Genomic DNA, 25000 nt, shown 5'->3' on the forward strand with positions numbered 1-25000 from the left:
ATATTCTATGCTTTTGTACAAATTTAGCATCTGTTTGTACCTGCATATTTTAACTTAAGAGCTTTCATTAATTTTTTTTTTTTTTTAAGCTTCAAAGCCATAAACATGTATATTTATACCACAGTATTGTACGCTGGTTGTAAAGCTCTGAATTAAGTCATTCTGTGCTTTAGTTTTGATTAGAATGATACAATTAGAACCTGTTATTCTACCAACTAATTAGTTGTAGAATGTGACATCTGAAGAATACTACAAGATTACAAATTTAGGAATGAACCCAGAATGTGCTCTGTTTATATTATTCCCCTATCTTCAGTCAAATCATTGTCATGGAAATGGATTAATACTGGGCCAGTTTCTATCCTCATCAAAATCTTTCTCACAAAAAATGAGTAATAAGAATTTTAATGCTTCGTGTATCAATAAGATTTTAATAGCAGGCTTTGATCTTCTTGCCAGTCTATCACTTGATTGGCCGAGCAGCATCCATCTTTCTGAATCATCACCGACTTGTGTTCGTTTCTGGGAAATTCTTTCTTTTTCTTTTTTTTTTTTTGGTCATTGTTGAACCATTTCTGTCTGCCTTTTGACATTTTATTTCTTACAAGCGTGGCTAAGTGAAAGATTAAAGCAGATTTTTCACTTAAATCTCAAATACTAAAATCTCTCACTTAAAAAAAGAGAGATTGTATGTTTGTGCGTGTCTTCAGATAAAGAAAGGCTGGCATTTAGGAGAAGTTGAAAAGGCGAGAAAGAAATGTTACGTATATTTATTTTTGCCTGTGAAAACCCTTTGGAGGGTTAAATCTTAACCGGGCTGTATGTGTGAATACCTGTTGCACATGAGCTAACAAATTAGCAGCAAGAAACCAAGTTTGACAGGCACTCTGAGGCAGGCTGAAACATCTACGAAAATAAGCGTTCTCCCACTGATGGAGCTGCATCCAGCCTCTCCGAAATGCTCTTTTAACACACTCCGAACTCCCAGCTTCCTGGAAAGGAAACCGATCCATGATAAATACATAGTAAATAATTCTACACATATCATGCTCATTTGCATGTGAATTAACCCAATTTATGACCATAAAGGCAGACTTTGTCAGGGCACAGAGAGTGTACAGAAGATGCAAACAAATCGTACGGGCAGAGAAGAACTGCCCACAGTTGAAAATTTGTCACATTTCTGCACCACTTGATATTAATACATGCTGCGCTTCAAATGAGGTTAAAATGACGGTGACAGCTCAGAAGATCTGTGTGAAGATAGATAGAAATAGAGATACAAGAACTTCTTATATCTTCCTTTTGTACTTGCAGCTTCTTCCAGGTATAGATCTCACAGTGTCTGTTAACTGATTATTTCTTTTAAATATGGAAAAAAAAAAAAACACAACCCGACTGCTTATTAGATTTGATATTGGGAAAAGCCCTTCATTTACTCCGAACAAATAGTTCTGTTTTCCACCACTCGCTGTCATGTTTAAAGTACAGAAGTTCTCGTCCATCCAGCACCATTGCACTCATTCAGTTGCCAGAACAAAGCCATTGTGTAGAGGTCCACAACAGCCCTTTTCTCTCCTTCCCTTAGCAGGATCTTCCCTGTTACCGCAGCGTGCTCCCTAGCTTTGTAAAGCAATTCAATAACGTGCAAATGCTAAAAGTGTGCATGCTTATTTCACAGAAGAAATGAAGGAAGATTATGACACTATGGGGCCTGAAGCCACAATTCAGACCGCTGGAAACAATGGTACAGGTAAGGTATTGCATGATACGAGCACCGCTCTTCTTCTGTATCACGTAGAATTAGCTGTGCATGAAGAGAAGTGACAAAACAATTTCTTTCTTGTTTGCAGCTTAACAAATGGGAAACATTTACATGATTTTCCTGTTTTATTTTAATTTTTTCCCCACTTTCATCGCAACGGTGCAGCGACAAACTCATTCAGTGGGAGTCCTTGCTACCCTTCCCGTGCTCTGCCATGTTTCAGCCCCTAACTCCTTTTAACTGCATCCTTGTAAGCTAATAGTTTTCAGCAGCATGAGGAGATGTTTTCCCAGCGAGGGCAAATATAGTGTAGTTTAAAGTAGCTGGACCAAGATACAGTAGTCTTTTAATGAGAGGGACTGTACAAAGAGCTTGATAATGAGGATGGGGTGCACCCTTCTTGGCAACCCCAGATTCGCATGGTGCACAGAGTAAGCTACTTCAGAGACTGAAAACATCTTTTCAGCAAGACACACATAAACCCCTTACATAGATACACAGACACACACACTTTAAATGCATATTTATGAGATTATTATGTTTCTGGCTAATCTTCCCCCCCCCTCCCTTCCACATCTCTTTCTTTCCCCTCTTCTTAGAAATCAATACATTTTGTGGAACAAGAAAGGGGACAGAGATATTTAGCAGGCATCATCTCCGAGCCATCTCTTTTTTTCTGTAGCAGAGCAAAACAGCAAAAGGTTTCTGTTACTATTTTCTAATCCAAATGAATTCAGGGATTTACCATGTTCTTTCCAAAGGCCACAAGGCCCCACTCCATCCTCAGCACAGCTGAACGCCATACATCACCCAATGTTTCTTTTGCATTTTGTCACAATTTTAGATGTTGCAGATAGCCCTGATTTACACGGTTAAAAGTTAGAGTTTTTGAGTATAAGTACATTTCTATGCATTCCATTATGAGCTTTAGTTCATAGGTAATACCCTCTACAAATATTACTGTAAAAGGTGGTACCTAAGTCTTGCAAGGATTTTATTACTCACACTTTCCTAATGTTGGTAACACCCACATAAAACCCCAATGCTCTTATTAAGTAACGCAAGAAATTTACTTTATAATTCTTGAGGGGGAAAATAATAGGAAAATAAAACCATGTCACTGCTTTTTTCATCCATTAGATTTATTATGCATGAAAGGAGGGTGGCACCGAGGCATAGTTTATCATTACATATATACTTAATGATGTTGCCATACAGAACTGGATACATATGTATTTTAAAAGCTTTTTTATTTCCGAGGGACAATAATGAAGTGACAAATTGTGCTTAGCACTTGGACTTTAAAAGACGTCTGATTCAGAAATAAGACTTGATGGTTATCTAAATTACCATTACCAGAGCCTTTGAGGTCCCCTATCAGTCCGTGTGACTTCCTTTGCACATATTTTCCTTACCATAACAGGCCTTGACTCTTTCATACTTGCACTGTGGTCTGCTCGAGGGGGAAGACTTCATGTCCTCTTAGCCCCTTCCCTTCCAGTATCTGATGGTCTGTTCTGCCTGTTCGACTTCGGCCTCACGGCATCTCTCTGGGGGGCATGGTGCCCTCGAGCGCCCGCACAGCTCTGCCGCTAACTCTGCCTGGGCTCCATGGGGTGTCCTGCCTCTTCTGAAACCCGTTTTCTGGGGGAAAAGATAAGGCTTGCCCCTACCCAGCTTGGTGCACTGCAAACTGGTGGTTCAAAGAGTGCTTTGCATCTAGGTGGTCTGCATTTAAAATGCAAAAGCTGCTCTGGATGTTGCAGCTGGCAATTCCTTCCCCAAATGTCCTGTGCAAAAGTCCCAGCCTCCTCTTCACTCCAGCTGCTATTTGCTGCAATGGGCGGCTTGCTCAAATAACCATTACGAGTTGTCTAGTGCTCTGCTAGTGTTTAATTCAAATCCTTTATCACTGAGGCGTTCAGAGCCACCTCCTTCAGTGGAGGCTGGTGCCTGGGTAGGTTGGGTAGAACATGTTTCTGTAATGGCTGCAGTCTCCGTAGTCTCTCAAGAGCGATGTCAGATTAAATCATCTGATAAACTAAATGCCTTTGCCAGTCCTTTCACCTTGAGTGGAAGATGCCAAGTGACAGTTAGGAGCTGCAGCATCCTTAGTGCAGAGTAAAAACTCCCACGGCTTGTTTGTTGAGGTGCTCCAACCAATATTGGAGGAGGAAAGGGAAGAGGTCAGTCCCTGAGCCATCAGAGATCCTTCCTACCTGTTCTGGGAAATGTTGAAAGTTTTCTTCTTCAGCCTCACTATAGCCTTTGGGCCTGTCTTGAGTGTTTGGACTCAATTTTTCCCTGCCGGTAGTACGGGGATTTAATACTGATTAATGAAATAGCTGAGGTGAGGCCAAGACTTGACCCAATGAAAGAAGCTGGATCAGTGACTCCATCTTCAGCGAAAGCCATACCGCAGTGACCTTCTGGTGGCCAAGAAAGCCATTTGGGCCTTCCTACAGATTAACATGGGCTCTTCCAGATGGGCCAAGAAGGTTTCTCTCATTTAGCACAACGTGCCTGTCCCTTTCGACACCAGACCTTGTAGCGTTCCACGATCATGACCTGAGCACAGAGACAGGAGATAGAGCTTCAGTCTCATTCACATACATCCAACAGGCAAAGCTGCTGCAGGTGCATGCAACTGTGGTGTATTTTTAGCATCAAATTAATTGCAGAACGTCATTAGTAGAGAAAGAAAACTAGAAGAAAAAAGTCTCCGTTATTAAATTATTCTGCTATTGTCAGAATGGCCACTTCCTAGTGGTACTTAAAAAAGAAATCTTGTTATCCATACATTAATCAGCTGCATTTTTATAACGAGCCATGGAGGCTTTATAGTGGAAAAGCAAAAGTGACCATTAGAGTGAAAATTTTAGTCTTTGGTCCTGCTAAATTAATTTGTAAATATTTCTGGGATTTCTGAAATGGTTACTTGACAAAATGATGTTTTGCAGAAGGGGTTTTTAAAATGTGAATGAATAAATTCTTACGGTTTATTTTATTGTACCTGTTACGGTTATTACAACTGGGATGTTTGCAGGAAATAGATTAAGAAATTCCCTGTAAACAAACAGAAAAAAATTTCCTGGTTTCGATTACTAACATCTGACAAGCTTCGAGTAAAGATCTCTTAATATAATTTAAAGAAGGGAAAAAAAAAACCTTCGGGGGGAGGAAAACAGAAGTAAAACTTGGCAGGTTGGAGGACAGGCCGTTTTCGGGCTGTAATCTGTGTGTACCAATGGGGGCCTCTTACTTCCTGGCTAATGAAGGCTGTGGTTTTATTAGCTTTGTTTGCGATTAAGGGCAGCTATCACCATCTCACAGGACGAGTTCCCACACAAAATAACTGGTCTCCCAAGCTCCTTGAACCTCTCTCTCACTTTATCTTGAAAGGTCCTAAATGCCTCCAAAGATAGCTTTCCTTAATGTGTTTTATTTTTATGTGACACGGCCACATCAGCTTTTGGAGCTGAAAATATTTCTGCTCTCCAGGCTCCAATAATTAATTAAAAAAAGACTTATTTGGTGAGGTCACCCGCCGTAGATGTCGCTGAAATTCTTGCCTCGCAGGAGGGGATGTGCAATGTGTGTGCAGTGTTAGCCCACGAGGAATCCGGGAACATGACTTTCTGCATGGAAAACAAATTAGGGCATGGGGAGGGAAGCAAGCCTTCCCCCAGAAATCGAGAGAGAAACCTAATGGTTATCAGATGGGTCTTTTTAGTAACACTGGGTGAGCTTCCAGCCATGTCTGAATTGTCAGTAACGTCGCTGGTGAGAAACCAGATACACATGGTCACCTTTTGCTATTTATGTTAATCTGCAGTGTTGCAGCACTGGTTGTATTGTTTCAGTTAAGGATCTGTCAGCTTTTCCACTAAATCCCCTTGTTTTTAGGGGTTTATGATGTAGACATAAACATTTGCTTTAGCTCCCGGATTGCATGCACAGACATAGAGGCTAAATAATCCAGAGAATTAGGAAGCCAAGGCCAGTACTATCGCAGCAGTCCTCCACGGCCGGTTGGATCAGCCTCCAAATAGACTTGGGGGCCAGGAAGGAAGAACCTCGTTTGGGTTCGAGTTCGGGACTGAAGCTCCTAATACTAACTCAGGCCTTGCTCGGTGGCTTGAATCCCCACCCTATAAAGGCAGCTGCAAGCTCCAAACCCCGCCAGCCTGCCTGGAGGAGGACACATGGAGCCATTCCACCCTTTCCCCTTCCTGCTCCCATATCTCCTCTCTGGAGAAAAGCTCTCTTTCCCTGCTTCACAGGTAGCATTTTCTGGGTCATGGCCTGAATCTAGCAAAAAAACCCAACTTGTTTGCCTTGGATCTGTTGCTAAGCCAAGAGAAGGAGTGGAGATGGGGTAGTGTTAAGCCGGAGAGTGGATGATCTTGCAACAGTTGGAAGATCTAGGCATAGCAAGGGAATAAAGAGTCAGGTTTCCGACATGAAAAGTAACGCCTCAGCTTTGTTCTGATAAAAATGAGGTAAAAAACATAGTCTGATGCTCTTGTGAATAAGGCGCACTTCAGTAACCACCATTTTGTTATATTTCTCTCACAGCAACAAAATGGAGGTAAGGTGCTCAGTCTTGTTCTCCGTACTCACACTTCCTTTCTCCAGAAGTTGCTTTTTTTTGGGGGAAAAAAGATTTTGTTTTTCATGCTAGTAACAAATGATAACAGGAGCTACGGAAGGACCAAGGGAGGAGCTCTGTGGTGTTGTAGCCCTTCCCTACAAAACCGCGGCCATACGAACACAAGTTTCCTTCCAAAAACAGGGTCCCGTGCCCTGTGCCATTTGGTCACTGTCACTAAAATACTGCAGAACGGTTGAGAAGCTGCTCAGCTCATACAAAAAATAGGGCATATTTGTCTCAGCCAGAGGATTTGATTTATCGGCTAAAGGGATGAGGTTTGCACAGACGAATATCTACTTTTATCGATGGCGGCGAGATCAGCGCTTCGAACCAGAGGCATTCAGGTTTCCAGCCGTGCCCCAGTCAGAGGCTACGTCTCATTTTGACTGCCAGCATCACCTTGCATTTTTGTAGGAAACTGAGGCAAAGCATTTACCTGTTTCTAAACACCAAGGAGCTGGTTAGTCTCTCATTTCCAGTGGTTACAAACCAGTATAACCCTGTAGGGCCATAAGCCCTTTGATTTCCATGAGTTTACTCCATATTGCTCCCTGGCGTCAGTGAGAGCAGAATTGTGCCATTTAATATTTTACTTTTACATGAACTGTAGAATAGTTTATGGCGTTGCCTCATTTTCTTATTTCACCTAAGGAGAAATACATTAAAAATGTAATCAATCATAAGCCGTTCTTTTCATTTACGATCAGTTAAAAACAAGTATCTTTAATTCCCTGCCACCAACTGTGTCTTCCAAGACTTGTTAATAAAAAAAAAATTAGAGAAAGAAAATGATCAGCTCCTTTTTTTTTCCTGGTATAATTATATTAATATTTGTCTATAACGTCCCAGAGTTTTTAAAGTCTTTTCTGTATGCAGTGTTCATACATGGAGGAGAAAAGCATATTTTTAGTAACAGGATGTTTTGTGGTTGAGCATATATTATGTTTCACGGACATTGCATGGACAATAAAAAATTGGGTTTACATTTAAGGAAAAGAAGGAAAACTCTCGTACAGACTGTAAAAGTGGTTTTAGGCTTGGTATCCCTGTTATGGTCTAAAACATGTGGTTCTATTTGTAGAAATCTATGAAGCAATATTTTTTTTAAAACAACCTATTCTCCCATTGCAAGTTAATTTTGCAGGGAGAAAAAAAATAAAGGGAAGATGTTGTGAGCAATTCTCTTCTTGTGCCTGCCACGGAAGAGCAGCCAGAGGCAGGACCCGTCTGGGAGGAGAAACGGTTGTGGTCTTTACTACCCGCAACTACCATCTCCCACGCGGGGACCGTCGAGGGGTCTGCGGGATCTGGGGGGAGCTGGGCTCAGTCCTGTAGGTCGAGCTGTGTTCATGCCAAAAGCCGTGGGTCCCCCAGGAGCCCCCTGAAGGTTCCGGTTCCATAGATGAAAGATCACCTGCATTACCCAAGCCTCATAAACTTCTCCTGCTGCCCTGTAGAGCCCGTGTTCCTGTTAATTTAACCGCCCGCCCTTACTTCCATCCATGCTGGTGGAAAGCCCACATTAACTTTATTAGGAGCTGGGGCAAGACCGACGGGAGTGAGGATCCAGCTGCAGCCCCGGCCTCGTAGCTCTAGCACACCAGCTCAGCCCGTGCGTAACGATGCTACCCGACCCGAACTCGCGGGGAGGATGCACCCAAACCCCCTTTCTTCTCCCCTTCTCTCATTTTAGTGAAGAACGCAAATTGCACGTCGGACTTTGAGGAATATTTTGCCAAAAGGAAACTGGAGGAAGGAGACGGGCATGCAGTCAGCATAGCGGAGTACCTGCAGCGCAGCGACACAGCCATTATTTACCCCGAAGCCCCTGAGGAACTGTCTCGCCTTGGCACTCCAGAGGCCAATGGGCAAGAAGAAAATGGTGAGGCTGTAATTCATTTTTAGCCAGTATCCTGACCTCGTGCAGCTGTTGCAATTATAAATGCACTACATGCCTGGGTGTTTACCTTAAAAATTGAAGAACAGCTGCAGTGGCATGGAATTTCATGAGCAAAGATTGGGGCTGTAATTTCAGTGTATTGTGATTTTTTCGTCAGCAAATTTGTATTATTTGGCGGGTGAACTGAAGAGCTGAATTTAAACGGGAGAAAGGCTGCCGCTCCACTTGGGAGTTTGGGAAGTTTTAATTGAGTTTTAATGCAACAAAAGATGGGGTAGCCGACCCGTCGCTCTCCGATGCCTTGATAAACAATTGGAAAAGCGTCGGTAGGAAGGATTCGGTCAATGGCATAAGTAACGTAATGAGCTGGGCCTGGAATGCAAATCGCCAATCGATCGGGAAAAGTATTTCTTAGTTTTCCAGCTAGCGAGGTCCGCGGGAGGAGCGATGCCCATAATTAATTTCCTAGCGGGGTCCGGAGCGGGTCCTGGGAGTCTGCCGTGGGCGTGCGCTGGTGCCGGTGCCTCCAGCCGCCGGTTGGAAGCGCCGTCCCTCCCTCTCGGGCAGCAGATTGCAGTGATTCCTCTCATACCATCCCGGGCAATCAGCCCATGAGCTGCCATTGATTTGCTGACCTTTTGGCCTGCCTCTTCCCCCCCCGTCCTGGGGTGCAGACCTGCCACCTGGAACTCCAGATGCCTTCGCCCAACTGCTGACCTGCCCCTACTGCGACCGGGGCTACAAGCGCCTGACGTCCCTCAAGGAGCACATCAAGTACCGCCACGAGAAGAACGAGGAGAACTTCTCGTGCCCTCTCTGTAACTACACGTTTGCCTACCGCACCCAGCTCGAGAGGCATATGGTGACACACAAGCCAGGGACAGATCAGGTGGGGGGCTGGTTTTAAGTGATTTCTTTCTGTAATAACCCCTTAGAGAAACGATATTGCTTTGATTGGCAATCATTATTAATTTTTCATGGCATTTTGAAGATGCAGATCTTTTAATGGTAATAGCTTTAATTGAGGTCTAAATGATTTTTTGATGGTCTCTTCTAATATGATTTAATAGTCTTATGTTCACGATCGAATGAGTGTGTTAATTTCTAATTTAGAAATTTTATTTGCACTTTAACTTGACTTTAGTTTCGTTTTTATGTTCCTCAAAAAGTGAATGAAACTGTAGCATTTTAATTATACATTATTAAACATCTCAGCAATTTTAATTCCATTTTTCACCTAGTTTTACTTTGCAGTGTTGCAAATAGGAGCTCCAAGATATACTAAAAGATCCGCTAATATTTTTCCATTACTTTTTGAGTAACCTTTTCAATCACGTGAAATTATGCGTATTTTGTATAATCGTTTGTTGAACATAATTACACATTTTTAGAGGAACTCTTCCTACAGTACACATAGGCTATCATTTGCGATTGTGCCACTAACACATGCATGCGCTAGAATTGCGGCATCGCTGCCATTTGTATAGCCCGGCAGTGTACCTGCAATAAATCAAAGCAGGTTTTTTCCTCAATGTGATGCATGTAATAGTATCTCAGTGCTGCATTTAAGGAAATGCTGCGTATCTCAAACAGGTGACAGCTTCCCTAGTGCTCCTAAAGAGCCTGGCGATAGACCTGTGCCACAAAACTCCTTACATACCAGCAGAAAAACTGCCCCTGGCCTCGCCGGAGAATTACTTCTGAAAAGCCGTCTTATGGAGGGCTGTAATGGAAACTCAAATGGCGTGCTTAAAACTTAAATAAAGAGATGTGTGCGTTGTGTCGAATTATAAGGGCTTTATGCCGTATTTCTTTTTCTTACAAACCTGAAACTCATGATCGGCTGTATTTCTCCTGGTAGGTTTTTCTCAGCATAAGGTAAATTCAGTTAGGCAAACACGCATCTCCTAATCGGGCGATTTTTGCAATTAGCATTTTTAAGAGAACTGTATCTTTTGCTTGATCTTAAACCAGTATAAATGATTCTGGAGCCGTTTCTCCTATTCTTTCTTTCCCGTGGCTTTTCCAGCAGACAAACACATTTTCACATGTGTATTTTTCCTAACCCGATCCACCATAAGGTTCTTCCTTTTGCTTCGTATCATTAACAACACCAGGGTAAAAAAAAAAAACAAAAAACCACAAACCCAACAAAAAAACACCTAGATATTTATCCAGCATACCCGCCTGAAATTTCACATGCGAGAGCGCGCCGGCGCTGGCGCATTATGAATGGTAGCTTTGGTGTTGAAAAGTCCCCTCATTTGCTCATGGCATTTACAATTAGTAAATTAAAATGATTGTATCATATTAACAGTGGCACAACTAAAGTTTATAGTAGTCCTCGGAGGGCGAGGGGGGGGACAAAACAGCTGTTGCTGTTTGTTTATGCAACTCAGCAACATATGAGCGCGGGTCCCTCAATGGCGCGCGGCGGGCTGGGCTCTGCTTGATCTTTGAAGGTTGCTGCTGTTTGAACAAACCTCCCTGTGTCCCATGTAACACCATCTGTCTCGCCAGGAATGTGGGAAGAGGCAGCACACCCTCGCAGTTGTCATACCGTTTCAGCCTTTTCTTTTTCTTTTTTTTTTTTTTTCTTTTCCCTCCGTCTTTTTTTCCCTTTTCCCCCGCAATAGGCTTTTGTGTCGTGGCCGCCTGCAAAAGGCTGACCTCCTACCTTGAGCATCCAGAGCGGTTGGTTGCATTATGATGAATATTATTAATGTTTTTAATTATTTTTTTTTTTTCTCTCCAAATTCAAAGTCACGGGGCTTTTCTCGCTTGTTGCAAAAAGGTCAGCTGCCTTTCATTATATCTTTATGCCACTTTTAACGTTCAACTTTCCCTCGCCCCTTAGAAGAGCACAGGGGAAAACATGGCACGAAAGGTAGCTCAAGTCTTCCCTGCTGCCCTGTGATTTTAAAAAACCATTTCCAGCAGCAGCTCATGCCGAAGACGCAGTCTCTTCTGCTTGATAATGAATTAAATCTTACATGAAATGCCACTAACGACAGTGTTTCTGTCTTTCCTACACACGCAGTAAACAGAATTTTTAAACAAGCGGAGTCCCACATGTTCAGAATCTGCTAGGAATATTAAGAGCCACAAATCTTCTTATAAAACAGTTTCTCTCATCGTAAGATACCTTAAAGCAACACATTTCTGATGAGAGACTTAGGAAATAATTCTAAAGCAAATATCGAATGCTCATGTGAAAGTACTTTCTCATTTGTTTCGGTTTACTGCCAACATTTTGATTTTTATTGCAACACTGATGAGACAAATAAATGTACATGCAGACCTTTTGGTCCGCTTGATAAATTCAGAGCCACATTAATTTTGGTTTTGTTTTTTAAGCTAGAAATTCATGGTTTCTCTTGCATAAAATTCATGTCGGTGTCTTTTTTTTTTTTTCTCCTAGCACCAAATGCTGACCCAAGGAGCAGGCAATCGCAAGTTCAAATGCACTGAGTGTGGCAAGGCCTTCAAATATAAACACCATCTGAAGGAACACCTGCGAATTCACAGTGGTGAGTAGCAGAGGTGCTGGTGTGCTCATTTGCATTTTGTTTAATTAGCTGAGTTTTAAAGACTGCTTAAAATTTACACAGTTCTGCTTCTGGCTTCTTGGAGCTACTAAGGTATTTCATAAGTGATATCTGAGTCATCCTCATTTATCATGCTGTTAATACCACGGTCTCGCTGAAAGATTTGGAAATAGTAAAGCTTCCTGCAAATAATATAGGGTGTTTGTTCGGCACTTTGAGTTCAGAAGCGTTCAGTCATTTCTGTGCAGTCGGACCCTGAAGAGTCCATTATATTTTCCATAACAAAAAGCCCCCCCAAGTGAAATACAGCTCATATTCTCAGATAACGAGTAAGCGCAAAGCGTCTCACATTGAATGATTTGGGCATTTTGTCTCTCATGCTTGACGCAGCATTCAGCACACGAAATGCCACCGGGCTCTGTCCAGGCACAAACCTCCACCAATGCTGACGCGGAGGTCCTAACATCAGGACTCAGCTTCTCATACCCTGCTCATTCCCAGTGAAAATTCCTTTTTTTTGGAAGAAAAAAAAAGAAGAAACAGATCAAATTTGAACAGTCTGGATTTGATTTGACTCCCTTCGCCACAGGGTACTTACCTGCGACTTGCAATGGTCAGTCTGGAGCCGATCTCACATCTTGGCGGCTGTTGGCAGCTGGAGACCGTGGGTCCAAACTGACCTCGAGACCTGTAGAAAGAGGAGGGTAAAGCAGTGGTGGTGTGTGGCCATATTCGTAGAATTAATATTTTCCTCACTATTAATCAGTGGATACACAGATGACCAGTTGGGTATCAAATGTGATCGCTTGCAATTACAGCAGCAACAATGATAATTAACATTTGGTTTTAATTATCATTTTAGGTGAAAAACCATATGAGTGTCCAAACTGCAAGAAACGTTTCTCCCATTCTGGCTCCTACAGTTCGCACATCAGCAGCAAGAAGTGTATTGGTTTAATCTCTGTAAATGGCAGAATGAGAAACAATATCAAGACGGGTTCTTCTCCTAATTCTGTATCTTCCTCTCCTACTAATTCAGCCATTACACAGCTGAGAAACAAGCTGGAGAATGGCAAACCACTTAGTATGTCTGAACAAACAGGCCTACTGAAAATTAAAACAGAACCACTAGATTTCAATGAATATAAGGTTCTTATGGCCTCACATGGGTTTAGTGCAACTAGTCCTTTTATGAATGGTGGACTTGGAGCAACCAGTCCCTTAGGAGTTCATGCTTCTGCTCAAAGTCCAATGCAGCACTTAGGTGTAGGGATGGAAGCACCGTTGCTTGGGTTTCCTGCGGTAGGCAGTAATTTAAGTGAGGTGCAGAAGGTCCTACAGATTGTGGACAACACGGTTTCCAGGCAGAAAATGGACTGCAAGGCTGAAGAGATCTCCAAGTTGAAAGTTTACCATATGAAGGATTCATGCTCTCAAGCCGAGGAACAAGGAGTTACCTCCCCCAATATTCCCCCCGTGGGTCTTCCAGTAGTAAGTCATAATGGTGCCACTAAAAGTATTATTGACTATACATTAGAGAAAGTCAATGAAGCCAAAGCTTGCCTCCAGAGCTTAACCACAGACTCAAGGAGGCAGCTCAATAACATTAAAAAAGAGAAGCTGCGAACCCTAATAGACCTGGTAACTGAAGACAAGATGATAGAGAACCATAATGTATCCACTCCATTTTCATGCCAGTTCTGTAAAGAAAGCTTTCCTGGTCCCATTCCGTTGCATCAGCATGAGCGTTACCTGTGTAAAATGAACGAAGAAATCAAGGCAGTCCTTCAGCCTCACGAGAACATGGTTCCCAACAAACCTGGAGTGTTTGATAAGCAAACCCTCTTGCTGTCATCAGTACTTTCTGAGAAAGGAATGACTAGCCCCATCAACCCATACAAGGACCACATGTCTGTACTTAAAGCATATTATGCTATGAATATGGAACCCAACTCTGATGAACTACTGAAAATTTCCATTGCTGTCGGCCTTCCTCAGGAATTTGTGAAGGAATGGTTTGAACAAAGAAAAGTCTACCAGTATTCAAGTTCCAGGTCACCATCACTGGAAAGGGCCAGTGCCAAGGTGGCGCTGGCTGCCACCAACAACACTCCCACTAAAGACTCTTTGTCAGCCAGATCTCCAATAAAGCCTGTGGACTCTATAACTTCACCATCTATAGCTGAACTCCATAACAGTGTTACTAATTGTGATACTCCTCTCAGGCTAACAAAACCTCCTCATTTTACCAATATTAAACCAGTTGATAAATTGGACCACTCTAGGAGCAATACTCCTTCTCCTTTAAATCTTTCTTCCACTTCTTCTAAAAACTCCCACAGTAGTTCTTACACTCCAAACAGTTTCTCTTCTGAGGAGCTTCAGGCTGAGCCTTTGGACTTGTCTTTACCAAAACAAATGAAGGAACCCAAAAGTATTATAGCCACAAAGAACAAAACAAAATCTAATAGTGTAAATTTAGAACACAACAGTGTTTCTTCATCATCTGAAAACTCAGATGAGCCACTGAACTTGACTTTTATCAAGAAGGAGTTTTCTAATTCAAATAATCTGGATAAAAGCACTAACCCAGTATTTGGTATGAACCCATTTAGTGCCAAACCTTTATACACAACACTTCCACCACAGAGCGCATTTCCCCCAGCCACTTTTATGCCACCAGTCCAGACCAGTATTCCTGGGCTGCGACCCTACCCAGGACTAGATCAGATGAGCTTCCTACCACATATGGCCTATACTTACCCAACTGGAGCAGCTACTTTTGCTGATATGCAGCAAAGGAGAAAGTACCAGCGGAAACAAGGATTTCAGGTAAATTGTTGCAACTGTTTTCTTTCGAAAGGCTAGAATTTAGTATTTTGTGATATGTCCTCTTACAGAAGAAAGAGCCCAAAGTTATATTTGGTATTTCCAACAAAATTAGCAGAGTTGATTGTAGTCTGAACTTGCAAAAATGCAATTGGGTAGGAAAACAAATTGCAATTACCTTAGGACTACCTCTGCTTGGATTCAGAAGCAGTATCAATACCTTTGAATAGGCATAATGCCTGTGGTTTTATTCTCTTAAGAGCTCAGTCGTTCCTTATGAGAATTGTATCTAAATAATAATAACATTCATGAAAAATCCCATCCTGCAATAAAATAAGAAAAAAAGGAAACTTTGTAGGGAAACTGATCTCTGCAGGGCTCCCCTCACCGTGAGCATAACTACATTTCACCATGGGGAAAAGGAGCAGTGGGAGACCTCTTGGGAATCACCCCCACATTTCGACACGAAGCCGTAGCCCTCTAGGCAGAGGTCCATATGGCCTCGTAGCAGCTCTATCCCATTGAAAGTCCTCAAAGCTTCCTCCTCCGTGTTTTTTGGGGGATTGCTTGTGCACCGTGCATGGGAAAGACATTCTCTCCTCTCATGAATGTCTGGGGGATGAGAGAGATTGCCATGTTGCTTCACCATAGCCCCTTCCTTCAGCCCACCTACTGCCCTTCCCAGACTACCAGTCCTCTAATCCCCACCAGTCATGTGGAACAGCTTCAAAAAAACCCAGAGATTAAACGAAATTATTTGGAGAGGTAGCAGCTAGGGCCCTTAATCGCAGACAAAGTCTTTCCATGGACACGTAATCTGGGTCAGCACTTCTTCGTGCCTGGGTACAACCATTAATCCTTTTCTCGGGCCGTCGCAGAGTCAATACATGAGTAGGAAAGGATTTCACCGCTTGCATGCCTAGAGCAAAGAGCTGCTCTACGAAAGTCATGTACTTTTAGAGTTTTTTGCTGGGTGTATTCAGATACAATGTACAGAGTTTAGTTAAATGAGATTAACTGATTATAGATTAATAATTTTTTTTTACATTTGTGCTTGTTCCCCTCTGCCCTATTATGGTCTATTAGTAATTTTACTGACTAGTAAATGTTTTATAGTTTCAAATGTGAAAATCAGGTATGGTTTTACATTACAGGCTGTAATCCCTCTTTGCACAATAGGAGCATAAATAGCACTGCACCTCCATAACAGCTGTTCCACTATTCCGATTTACAGTACATCTGCCCTCTTTGTAAATGTATTTAAGCCTATTTAATCTTCTCTAATATTAATTAGTGCAAACCTAGTCTAAGAAAACTGAACTGTGTGATAGCAAATGGAAATGTACGTTATCATGCAAGTTTGCACTCTCTTTGGATCAAGACAAAATAAATATCAAGAAATTTAATAATTTACCGATCCACATTCATTATTGCTTAATGCTGAAGGCTGTTTTAACATAGATAGAACATTGATAAAAAGTGTTATTAATATTCCCTATTTCAAATTACAAAATTAAATATAAAAATATAGCTTGAGGCCTTTAGTCGGGAGACATACATTTAAATGGATTGCATAATAATAACATTTGTACCTAAATATAAAATTCAATTAAAACCTTTCTACAGATACAGAATATATCCAAGTTTCAGTGTTTTGAAAGGAATGATCCCTTAGCTGTTGCTTACACTTAGGCCTGTAAACTATTTCAACACCTTTTGCCGTCCATGGAGAGCCTCCCCTTCGCATTTGCTGCTCCCTGAAAATATTTAGCGCTGATATGGTAAATACTGTCTGCCTGCGTAAATCATGTTATTGCAGAGTGCTCAAAGACAGAAAGTTGGTTCGAGGCATAGAAGTAGACGGCTCCTCATTATTTTCACAGTTCCCAGCAGCTGTAGTTTCATTATCAACAGGTTCCTAAGCTAAGAGGGACCGCCATCCTAAGCAGACATGATTTTAACTTTTCTGGGGTGGTTGGTTCCTCCATGGGAAGGAGCGGTGGTGGAAGCGGGTGTCGCTGACGGGTGGTTCCCTCGCAGGGAGAATTGCTTGATGGAACCCCAGACTACATGTCCGGCCTCGACGACATGACGGACTCTGACTCCTGTCTGTCCCGAAAGAAGATCAAGAAGACAGAAAGTGGCATGTACGCGTGTGACTTGTGTGACAAGACATTCCAGAAGAGCAGTTCCCTGCTGCGACACAAATACGAGCACACAGGTAGGGCGGCCGTGCGCGCCGAGGGGAGGGGTGAGGTCCACGCTACACTCTTCACAGTCTTTCATGAGTACACTTGTGCAACGAATGGTTTGGCAGGTGCTGAGGCTTTCAGCAGGGAAGAAAGAATATCTTTTGCCCAGTTCAACTTATTTTTAATTTTTTTTTAACGGCTATTGCTTGACGAAGGACTGTTGGATGTGATGGGGTAAATCTCGGCAGGTGCTACACGAGATGTCGTGCTGAGCACGGTGGCAATTGCGGCACTCAGCATCTCACAGGACGAGCCCTCTTCAAATAAGGCAGGCCCTAGCACTCAGAAAGAACTGCAACTTGGTCAACGCAAAGTCTGGCACGGGAAGGAAGAGTGACAGTGTATTTCTCGTTTCTTAGACACTATCTGACCCTGCACCATTTAATCCAATAGAAAAACTTCCACTGACGTTAGCAGCGTGAGAGCTGGCTCTGGCCGAGTTATCTCAAAGTAAACAGCTCACGGGGGTTGCTCTCGCCGTGATTTTGCATGCCAGCAGCGCAGGCAGGTTGCATTTCGCTTTTTCACTTCTCAGTTAATGCCCGGGGAAGGTTTCCTTCTTTCCCGAGTAGGAACTGATTTTTGTCTACTTCAAGGAAGCTTGCCAAAGCTCACCGCAGATTGTCAGCTTAAAAAATATTTTGGTTTGAAAAAGACCCTCCATCACACCTATGCTGGCTGCGGTTCCCCTTGCAGGCAGTGCTCTTGCCCGCTCTCAGCCAGGACAGGCACGAGCCCGGAGGTGGAGAGCTCGCCGAGGGGGACGCATCAGCTCAGCACGTTTCAGTTAGGGGAAAGCGGGACCGGAGCTCCCCAAATAATAGAGATATCAAGTTATGTTAGACAAAGGGAACGTGAATTATCATGTGAATTATTGTGCAGCAGGACATAAACCAAACTCCAACTTCCTAGAGTTAGAAAAAGCTTACTCAGGAGGAAACTTTCCTTAACTTTGAAAGCTGAGTCCCACTTCAGGAAATGAAGCAAGTCACATCATCCTTCAATCTCACCATGTGACAGTAAAAAACTTATACCTCTCTATTAATACATCTTCCAGGCCGCACATAACCATTTGGCATTTCACATATGAAAAATTTACAATTCAGAAGTGGACTGTGCCTTTAAAAAAAAATTCTTTGCTTTGTTATTTTTCCTTCTTATACTTTTCTTCCAAAGTTTAAGCTAATCCCACACAGGAAAATAAAAAAGGAAGTTAAAATACATGTGGGATTAGGAAAGAAAATTAAAAGGAACGTTTTGGACTAGATCAGCTAGTTCATTGGTGGAATGTGCTTCCCACTACATTATTCAGATCAAATTGTTTATTCAGTAGAAGAAGCTTTGAAGGCTTTACGTCCCTGCACCTTTCCTCTCCTGAATGACTTTATTACAGCCATCTGCAAACATTATGGTTTACTACACTACTACCGTAAAGCTCTTATGTTAGAACTGGCCTTCATATATATCGGGATCTGGACATATGGTTGAATCCCATAAAGTTGGTAGTCCATAAGGTCGACAGACATATGGTTGAAAGGCTGAAAATTTGACAAGCTGAAATGTGTGCAATCACCTTGATTTGCAAAATAAACTGCATTTGTAAAAGCAAAAATATGTTCTGTTCCTTAAGTAGCACGGGAACCTACTGCCTCGAAAAATACCACGCAGCTGCGGCGTAGGGACTTTTCTCCTTTGCTCTGTCCCTTTCGGCTTCTCCACTCTGCGTCTGTCAATGTTATGGGACTCAGCCTTATGATCCAGAACATGTATACGGTGTCATATTTAATACGCTAGAACTACAGCACATCGTCAAGCTCGGGCATGGCATTTAGAAACAGGAAGGACGGTCTTGTGGCAAAGGCACAGGCACTGAGGCTGAGAGCTCCGTGCTCTTTTCTGCCTTGCCACAGACTTCCTCTGCAAGTTTCAACAAATTGCTTCATTTTTCTCTCACCTTCGCCCATCTTTGAAATAGAGGGAAATGATACCAGCCCGCCTCTCCGGGGCGTTGTGAATCTTAATTCATGCAGGCTGAAATCCTGCGATGGAACTCGCTATATAAAGTGTGAAGTATTATTAAGGATGCGTTTGCTTTTACGGAGCCTCCACGCATCGCGCTAACGTTAGACAGAGGTGGTTGGGAGCTCTGAAGACCTTGGCTGGGCTAGCCTCCATAACTCATTCACAGCCTTCAGGAGGCACACTGCACTGGGATTTTGGCTAATGGCTTAGCATGCATCTTAAGTGAATTTCAAATTAATTTGATAGTTTTTGGAAAAAGCTTGCAGTTGCATTAATAACATAGGTGCGAAATTGCAGTCCACGTTCAGTGGAAGGAACCAAATTAAAAAAAGCTGTCTTCTGCGTTTGGGGTCGTTGTAAGAGTAGGCCCAGATTTTTCAGTCAACTTTTTGAAACCTACAAAAGAGAAAAAGCTTCTTTTCTGAGAGTGTTGCTGTTTTCTGACCAGCTGATCACGATCTGTCGTTACTTCATTAAAAACATATTTTAGGAGGAATTGGAACACTTCCTGTCTTTCCTGGAGAAGCACAAATAGTGGATGTTGTTTATCCTGATGTCCTTTTTCCTATGTAAAAAAATCTATGTACTTTTTTAGGTCTTTTTTCTGCTATTTGAACAATCAGGTTTTTCTTTGTCACCATTCCTCATGGTCCACATACCTATTGCAACCAGTGCTAGAACAAGGGTTAAAAGAGTCAGACAGAGGCCACGTTCCTGCTTTGCAGCCCCTACAGATTTATCCCAGAGAAATTATTTGGAGCAAAAAGTAACATTGACACGTAAAACTACATGAGCTGGCTTAATCACGTGCAAAACCAACCACTGTAAAAGAGAAAACAGGAATGTCGTAGGTATTGTGGTGGAGCTGAGTTTCCCTGCCAGGGCAAGAAGAAGAATGGGATTTGGCCGGTTCTTTCTGTCAACACGAGATCTTTTGATAGGACCTTGCGGCCACAGATCAAGGAGCTCTCTGTGATTACCTCTGTACGCTGTGCCTGCCACAGCTTGGGCACTGTAGAAAAAGGGGCCCAAATTTCACAACCCATAATTTTTAATTTATGCAGTATTAGTGGTATTTTGCAATAGCTTCTAGCTTCACATGGAGAAGGAAAATGTCTTGTGTTACTGCAATGAGTGAACTGCATTGGTTCTGGCTGAACTGAAATTTAGTCTAGAGGCCACTGCTTGCTGCAGGACCAAATTCTGCCAAGTTAATCTTGGGATGCCGTTTAATTTTAAGAGAAGTTATGTGTCCATTTTAGAGTTTGAACTTTACAACATCCTATTTCTTTAAAACCAGAGGATGCAGCACTGTAATGAGGGTGCAGAGCATGGCAGGTAGCACAGGAATTCAGTGCTCACATTGTTTTCCTGTGGAGTCTTATGAACCCGTCCTAGCTTGGGTCAGGCTGAAATTAGTTGAGCAGATACTGCTTCATTTGCATGCATCTAATCTCAGATTCCTCCAAGCTGCTTAGCACAAGGTTCGAGACACTTGCCTTATGAAAGGCGAAGATGATGATTGCCTTCATGGCAAAGCATTGGTGCCATTTGGCGAACAAAGAAATCTTTGCGTTGCAGATAAGGAGGGAAAGCAGTAGTGGGTAAGTGAGCAGAAGAACAAACAGAACGGAGCACCTAGAAAACAGAGAAATATCTTGGCTCCGGGATAGCAATGCAGCCCCCGCTTTGCCATCAACGCTGTGTTGGGCTGATTCAGGAGCAAGGTGAAGGTTAGTGTTTGTTCTGCCGTCGTCAACACCCTGTCTGCTACACACCAGCTTTATCGTAGCTTCACAAGGAAACTTGCAGCGTGCCTGCTCTGCAACAAAAGCTGGAAACAGTTTTTCAGAATCCTACCTAGAAATTTTAAATCCTTTCATTGTTGTTCTATATTACATCATATTCTATTTTATTACTTGTGTGGGCTGTCGAGGGCCTCATAGCTGTGCTAGTGCTTTCATCCTTTCCTTTTCCACTGTATATTTTATTAAGACCTCTTTTTTATTTTTGTAGCTTTCATGCTGATGCAAGCACTAGTTTTATTTCCAGATTGATTCTGTAAACTAAATATTGTTCTTGAGCCTGGTAGCAAATCAGCTCTCTCTGGCTAGTATTTTGAATTCCCAGCTCAGGAGTTTTCTTTATTTAGAGCTTGATTCATAAAAAATTTACATGCTATTTAAAGGTTATTTTTTCTTGCTTTACTCTGATACAAGTTTAGAATTCCCCATTTTACACTCAAATAAAGAAAAAAAAAGGATATTTTCTGTGCTTGTGAAATTTGTTCTGTAGACAAGGTCTCCTATTCAAAATGGAACAGGTGCAGCTTGGGCAATTATATATAAATTGCATTTATCTTGCACCTTTGACCGCTTCGCTGTGCTCTGGCCGCTAATCCATCTCCATTGGGACTGCATCTAACATCCAAACCCCCAAGCAGCTTCAAAAGAACTGCCTTTAAAAAATAAAAACAAACTGTCACAAAAATGTTTCCTTCTTTCCTCCAAAGAGTGGGATTGCTGTTTGGCCCCCTCCCATAGAAAAAAGACCCACTTGCCTTAGGCAAAGGATGGGTGATATTTAGTCTGGGACCAGTGACAGCTTACGATCCGATGTCTCATGACTCTTATACCACTGCAAATGGGAAACGCATAGCTTTTCAGTCAAAGACTTTTAGCCCAGGAAGATTCAGAGAGACTTACCGTTAAGAGATTTTTTTCTGTTGTTTTGTTTTTTAACAGAAATGCAAGTTTAGAGACTTGGAAAACAGCTCAGTTACAACTTCCCCTTTGTAAATAGAGCATGAGCCCCAGTGCGAACCTCTTTTTGCATATGGTGGAATAAGAGAAAGGCCAAACATTTCCTTTAAATATTTGAGAGAGTTTTATCATTTTGTTTCACTGCAAAATGTGGCATCTACATCAGGCACCCACCTGATGACACACAAGTGTTTCGTGAGCCCTCCTGTGAGCTGCCTTGGGTACTTCTCTCCCAGGTCTGTCCCCCATGGACAGATGAGACTGGGTAAAACCTGTAGGGTGGGAGGGTCAAATCTGCTTCCTTTCAACCCATCTCTACTCCACTGATGTTATGACACTGCGTGACAATGCACTTACTGTGCGTTAGCTAAATGGCTGATAAAGCAGCCAGGACTACCTACGGTTGGAGGTTCTCCCCATCCACCTACAGCTGAAGGTTCTCCCCATCCACCAACAGCTGGAGGTTCTCCCCATCCACCTACAATTGTAGACCTCTCCCCATCCACCTACAGTTGTAGGTTCTCCCCATCCACCTACAATTGTAGACCTCTCCCCATCCCCAGTGTAAAATACCTTTCTTCAGCTTTATTTTATGGCCTACTAATGCATTGTAGGGATTAGGCACTTCTTTTAAATGGCTGAAATACTGGCTTTTGCACACGGGGGAAAAAATAATTCTTGCGCAAATGTTCGGAAACCCGATACATTTAAAAACATATTTCAATTAGTGTTGTAACAGCTGCATGCTGTGCACTGCTAAGGTATGTTGTGTGGTGTCTGAACAAAGAACTTTGCTCAAGCTGTCATGTTCCCTCAGATCAAAACTGAGTCCTTGATAGGGATGTGGTAGACTAAATAGCTCTAGTATAGCCTTTTTAGTAATCATATAAATTAATATGAAAATATGAAGTATTTTAATCTTCTCGTTTCTAAATTAATTTATAAAATATGGATGATTCCCTGCCAGGCTACTTCTGTGCTGGCTGGAGGGAGGCCCCAGGTATCAGGAGCAGGAGGTGCAGCGTTGAACGAACAAGGGATAAAGAAAGCAGGCAAAGACTGAGGGACAAGCAGAGCACCCAGCCTTGGGGAAGGGCAGGTGGAGGCAAGCTTGGATGAGAAGCAGTGGAGGTGCTTGACTTCTCTTTGAGGAGAGGAAAAGTGCTGGGCAACTGGATGGAGCACAGCTTGAAGAGGAGGGAAATGTGGGGTGAGAAGGGTGCAGTGGGCATCAAATGTAGTGTGCATCCAAAAAATCGGGAAATTGGAAGTAATGGAGAAGGAGCAGCGTTGTGGAGAAGTGGAACAAGACAAGGGTTGGGCTTGTCGATGTTAGGGAAAAGTAAGTCAGAGGGAGGGACTGAGGCAGCGTAGGCAGAAGTTCAGTGAGGAGAAGGACACAAAAAAAGGTGCCGAGGAAAAGCAGAAGGTCTACGAGGAACAAAGAAGAACAAAATTAGCAGCTATGGAGACACCAGCAAAGGGACGGCAGCGCGTTGCTCTGAGTGGGCTCAGCAGGACAGCTGAGATCAGGCAGGGATGCAGGCGGCATATCTGGTGCGTCCAGCTGGGTGGTTGGTAGCACTGGGAAAGCTCCCACCTCACCCGTGAGGGCTTTCCTCCGGCAGCGCTGGGGTCTGAGGAGTGCTTAGGTCAAGAGAGCTTTGGGATTTTAAGCTAATTTGAGTAAGTGACTTGATCGTGCTAAAAGCTCCCCAGCTAAGACTGTGGGATTTCCCCATCGTGGCAAAACTTGGGCTCCGAATGGCAGGTAGCCTCCCGGCTCTGGATTTGGTGCACCCCCAGGTCAAGGCTGGAGGTTCAAAGCCAAAATACATGTACAGCTCAAAGCCCAGAGTCTTCTTCAAGCTTGACTTTTAACCACCAGGTTAAACTGGCAGAAATGCATGTTTAGGAAACTGATCATGGAAGCAGTACTGCTATAATTCAATATACCAAGCTTGAATTTTCAATTTTACTGTGAAGGGAAACAAAGGAAAAAAAGAAACTCTGTATGTGTGCAAGCTTAGGAAACTCTCATACAAAGAAATGTAGTCTGAGTCCCAGTTTCCAGGCATCCACTCATTTCCCTGTCACTTAGGTTAGTCTATCTGTGGTTTCTCCTGTATTTTCCTTCCTGCCAGATCTCCCCTTCATTTCATAACATACAAGTTTTGGCTTCCTTGAGCATTCGTTAATCACACCTTATTAAATGTGAACTTTCACAGTGGGACTTGAAGGTAGCTGTGACTAGATCGGGCAAAAAAATTAGCATATTCCCTGGTATTCATTCTTAGCGACTTTGCTATGGAAGTGAAACCTTTTTTTTATGCCTGACTTTCCCTGGTCTCGAGTTCCGGCAGTGACTGCAGAGGAAAAGAAAGCAGATCAGGTTCATAAAGGAGTAGCTTGAGTTTTCCTGGAAGTCGAGATCTTTCAGTGGTCTGAAAACATATTTTTTTTTCCCCGCTGGATTTCCTTCCACACCGGCGCTGCTGGTGACGGTCTCCCATCTTCCTGGCCCTTTGCTTTCGGTTGGGGTTTTCTCACCTACCCTCCACCATACTTTTCCTCTCCCTGCGCTTGCTTCTTTAAGAATTAACAGAATACCACACTTTTACAACTGACAGGATGGGAGGGCTCTGGTGCGAAGTTTATTCCTGTTCTGGTCACATGCCACGTTAGCTAAGTATGATAAATACGCCTGAGGAGTCAGGCCACTTCACTAATAAGTTCCTAATGATCTGCTCTAGCAATAAGGCATGCAAAGCGGGGCTCTGCATTTCAGGCACCGAATACCAGCATTTTTATATGCATAAAAATAGCACGAAATATAAAATAATGACCAGTTGGCACTGTATCTGCCTGCATGGTTGCACCACTCTGGAGCACTCACTTGAATGACACTAAGATTATAATTTGACATTTCGAAACTAAAAAAAATCTGGCTGAAGGTACTAATGTTTGATTTTACTTTTTGCCTTCTGCAATCTAAGTTTGGTGATCGGTCTTCACTAATTCCAATCTTTGCACCATATGTTATGTCTGGATATCTCACGGTTGCATCATGCTTTGCTGAGTTTTGTCGTGTGGCATCATGCTGACAAGTATTTTTTGTCAGCTCTATTTTGGAATTAAGCTTTCAGTATGGCAGTTCTGGAAGGTGTTGAAGGCATTCCTGTGCTATTTGTGGCCTGGGATCAACCAGATGTGTTTAGGCTTGGCACTGGTTTTGAGTTTCAAACATTGGTTCGAAACTGCCTGAAAT

At 42.7% G+C, this 25000-nt stretch overlaps 1 protein-coding gene across 8 annotated transcripts in view; it reads left to right on the plus strand.

The window, feature by feature from the left end:
• ZEB2 (zinc finger E-box binding homeobox 2) overlaps window positions 1–25000 on the plus strand; it is a 116400-nt gene that overhangs the window by 88496 nt on the left and 2904 nt on the right. For all 8 annotated transcript variants that reach the window (XM_072875477.1, XM_072875478.1, XM_072875479.1 and 5 more), the window contains 6 exons: window positions 1682–1753; window positions 8113–8301; window positions 8994–9208; window positions 11741–11849; window positions 12730–14699; window positions 16737–16917. In XM_072875477.1, the coding sequence (XP_072731578.1) occupies window positions 1682–1753; window positions 8113–8301; window positions 8994–9208; window positions 11741–11849; window positions 12730–14699; window positions 16737–16917 (2736 nt within the window). The remainder of the gene's footprint in view (window positions 1–1681; window positions 1754–8112; window positions 8302–8993; window positions 9209–11740; window positions 11850–12729; window positions 14700–16736; window positions 16918–25000) is intronic.

The sequence above is a fragment of the Ciconia boyciana genome, chromosome 10 (assembly GCF_034638445.1).
Source record: "Ciconia boyciana chromosome 10, ASM3463844v1, whole genome shotgun sequence".
In the NCBI taxonomy this organism is placed as follows: Eukaryota; Metazoa; Chordata; class Aves; order Ciconiiformes; family Ciconiidae; genus Ciconia; species Ciconia boyciana.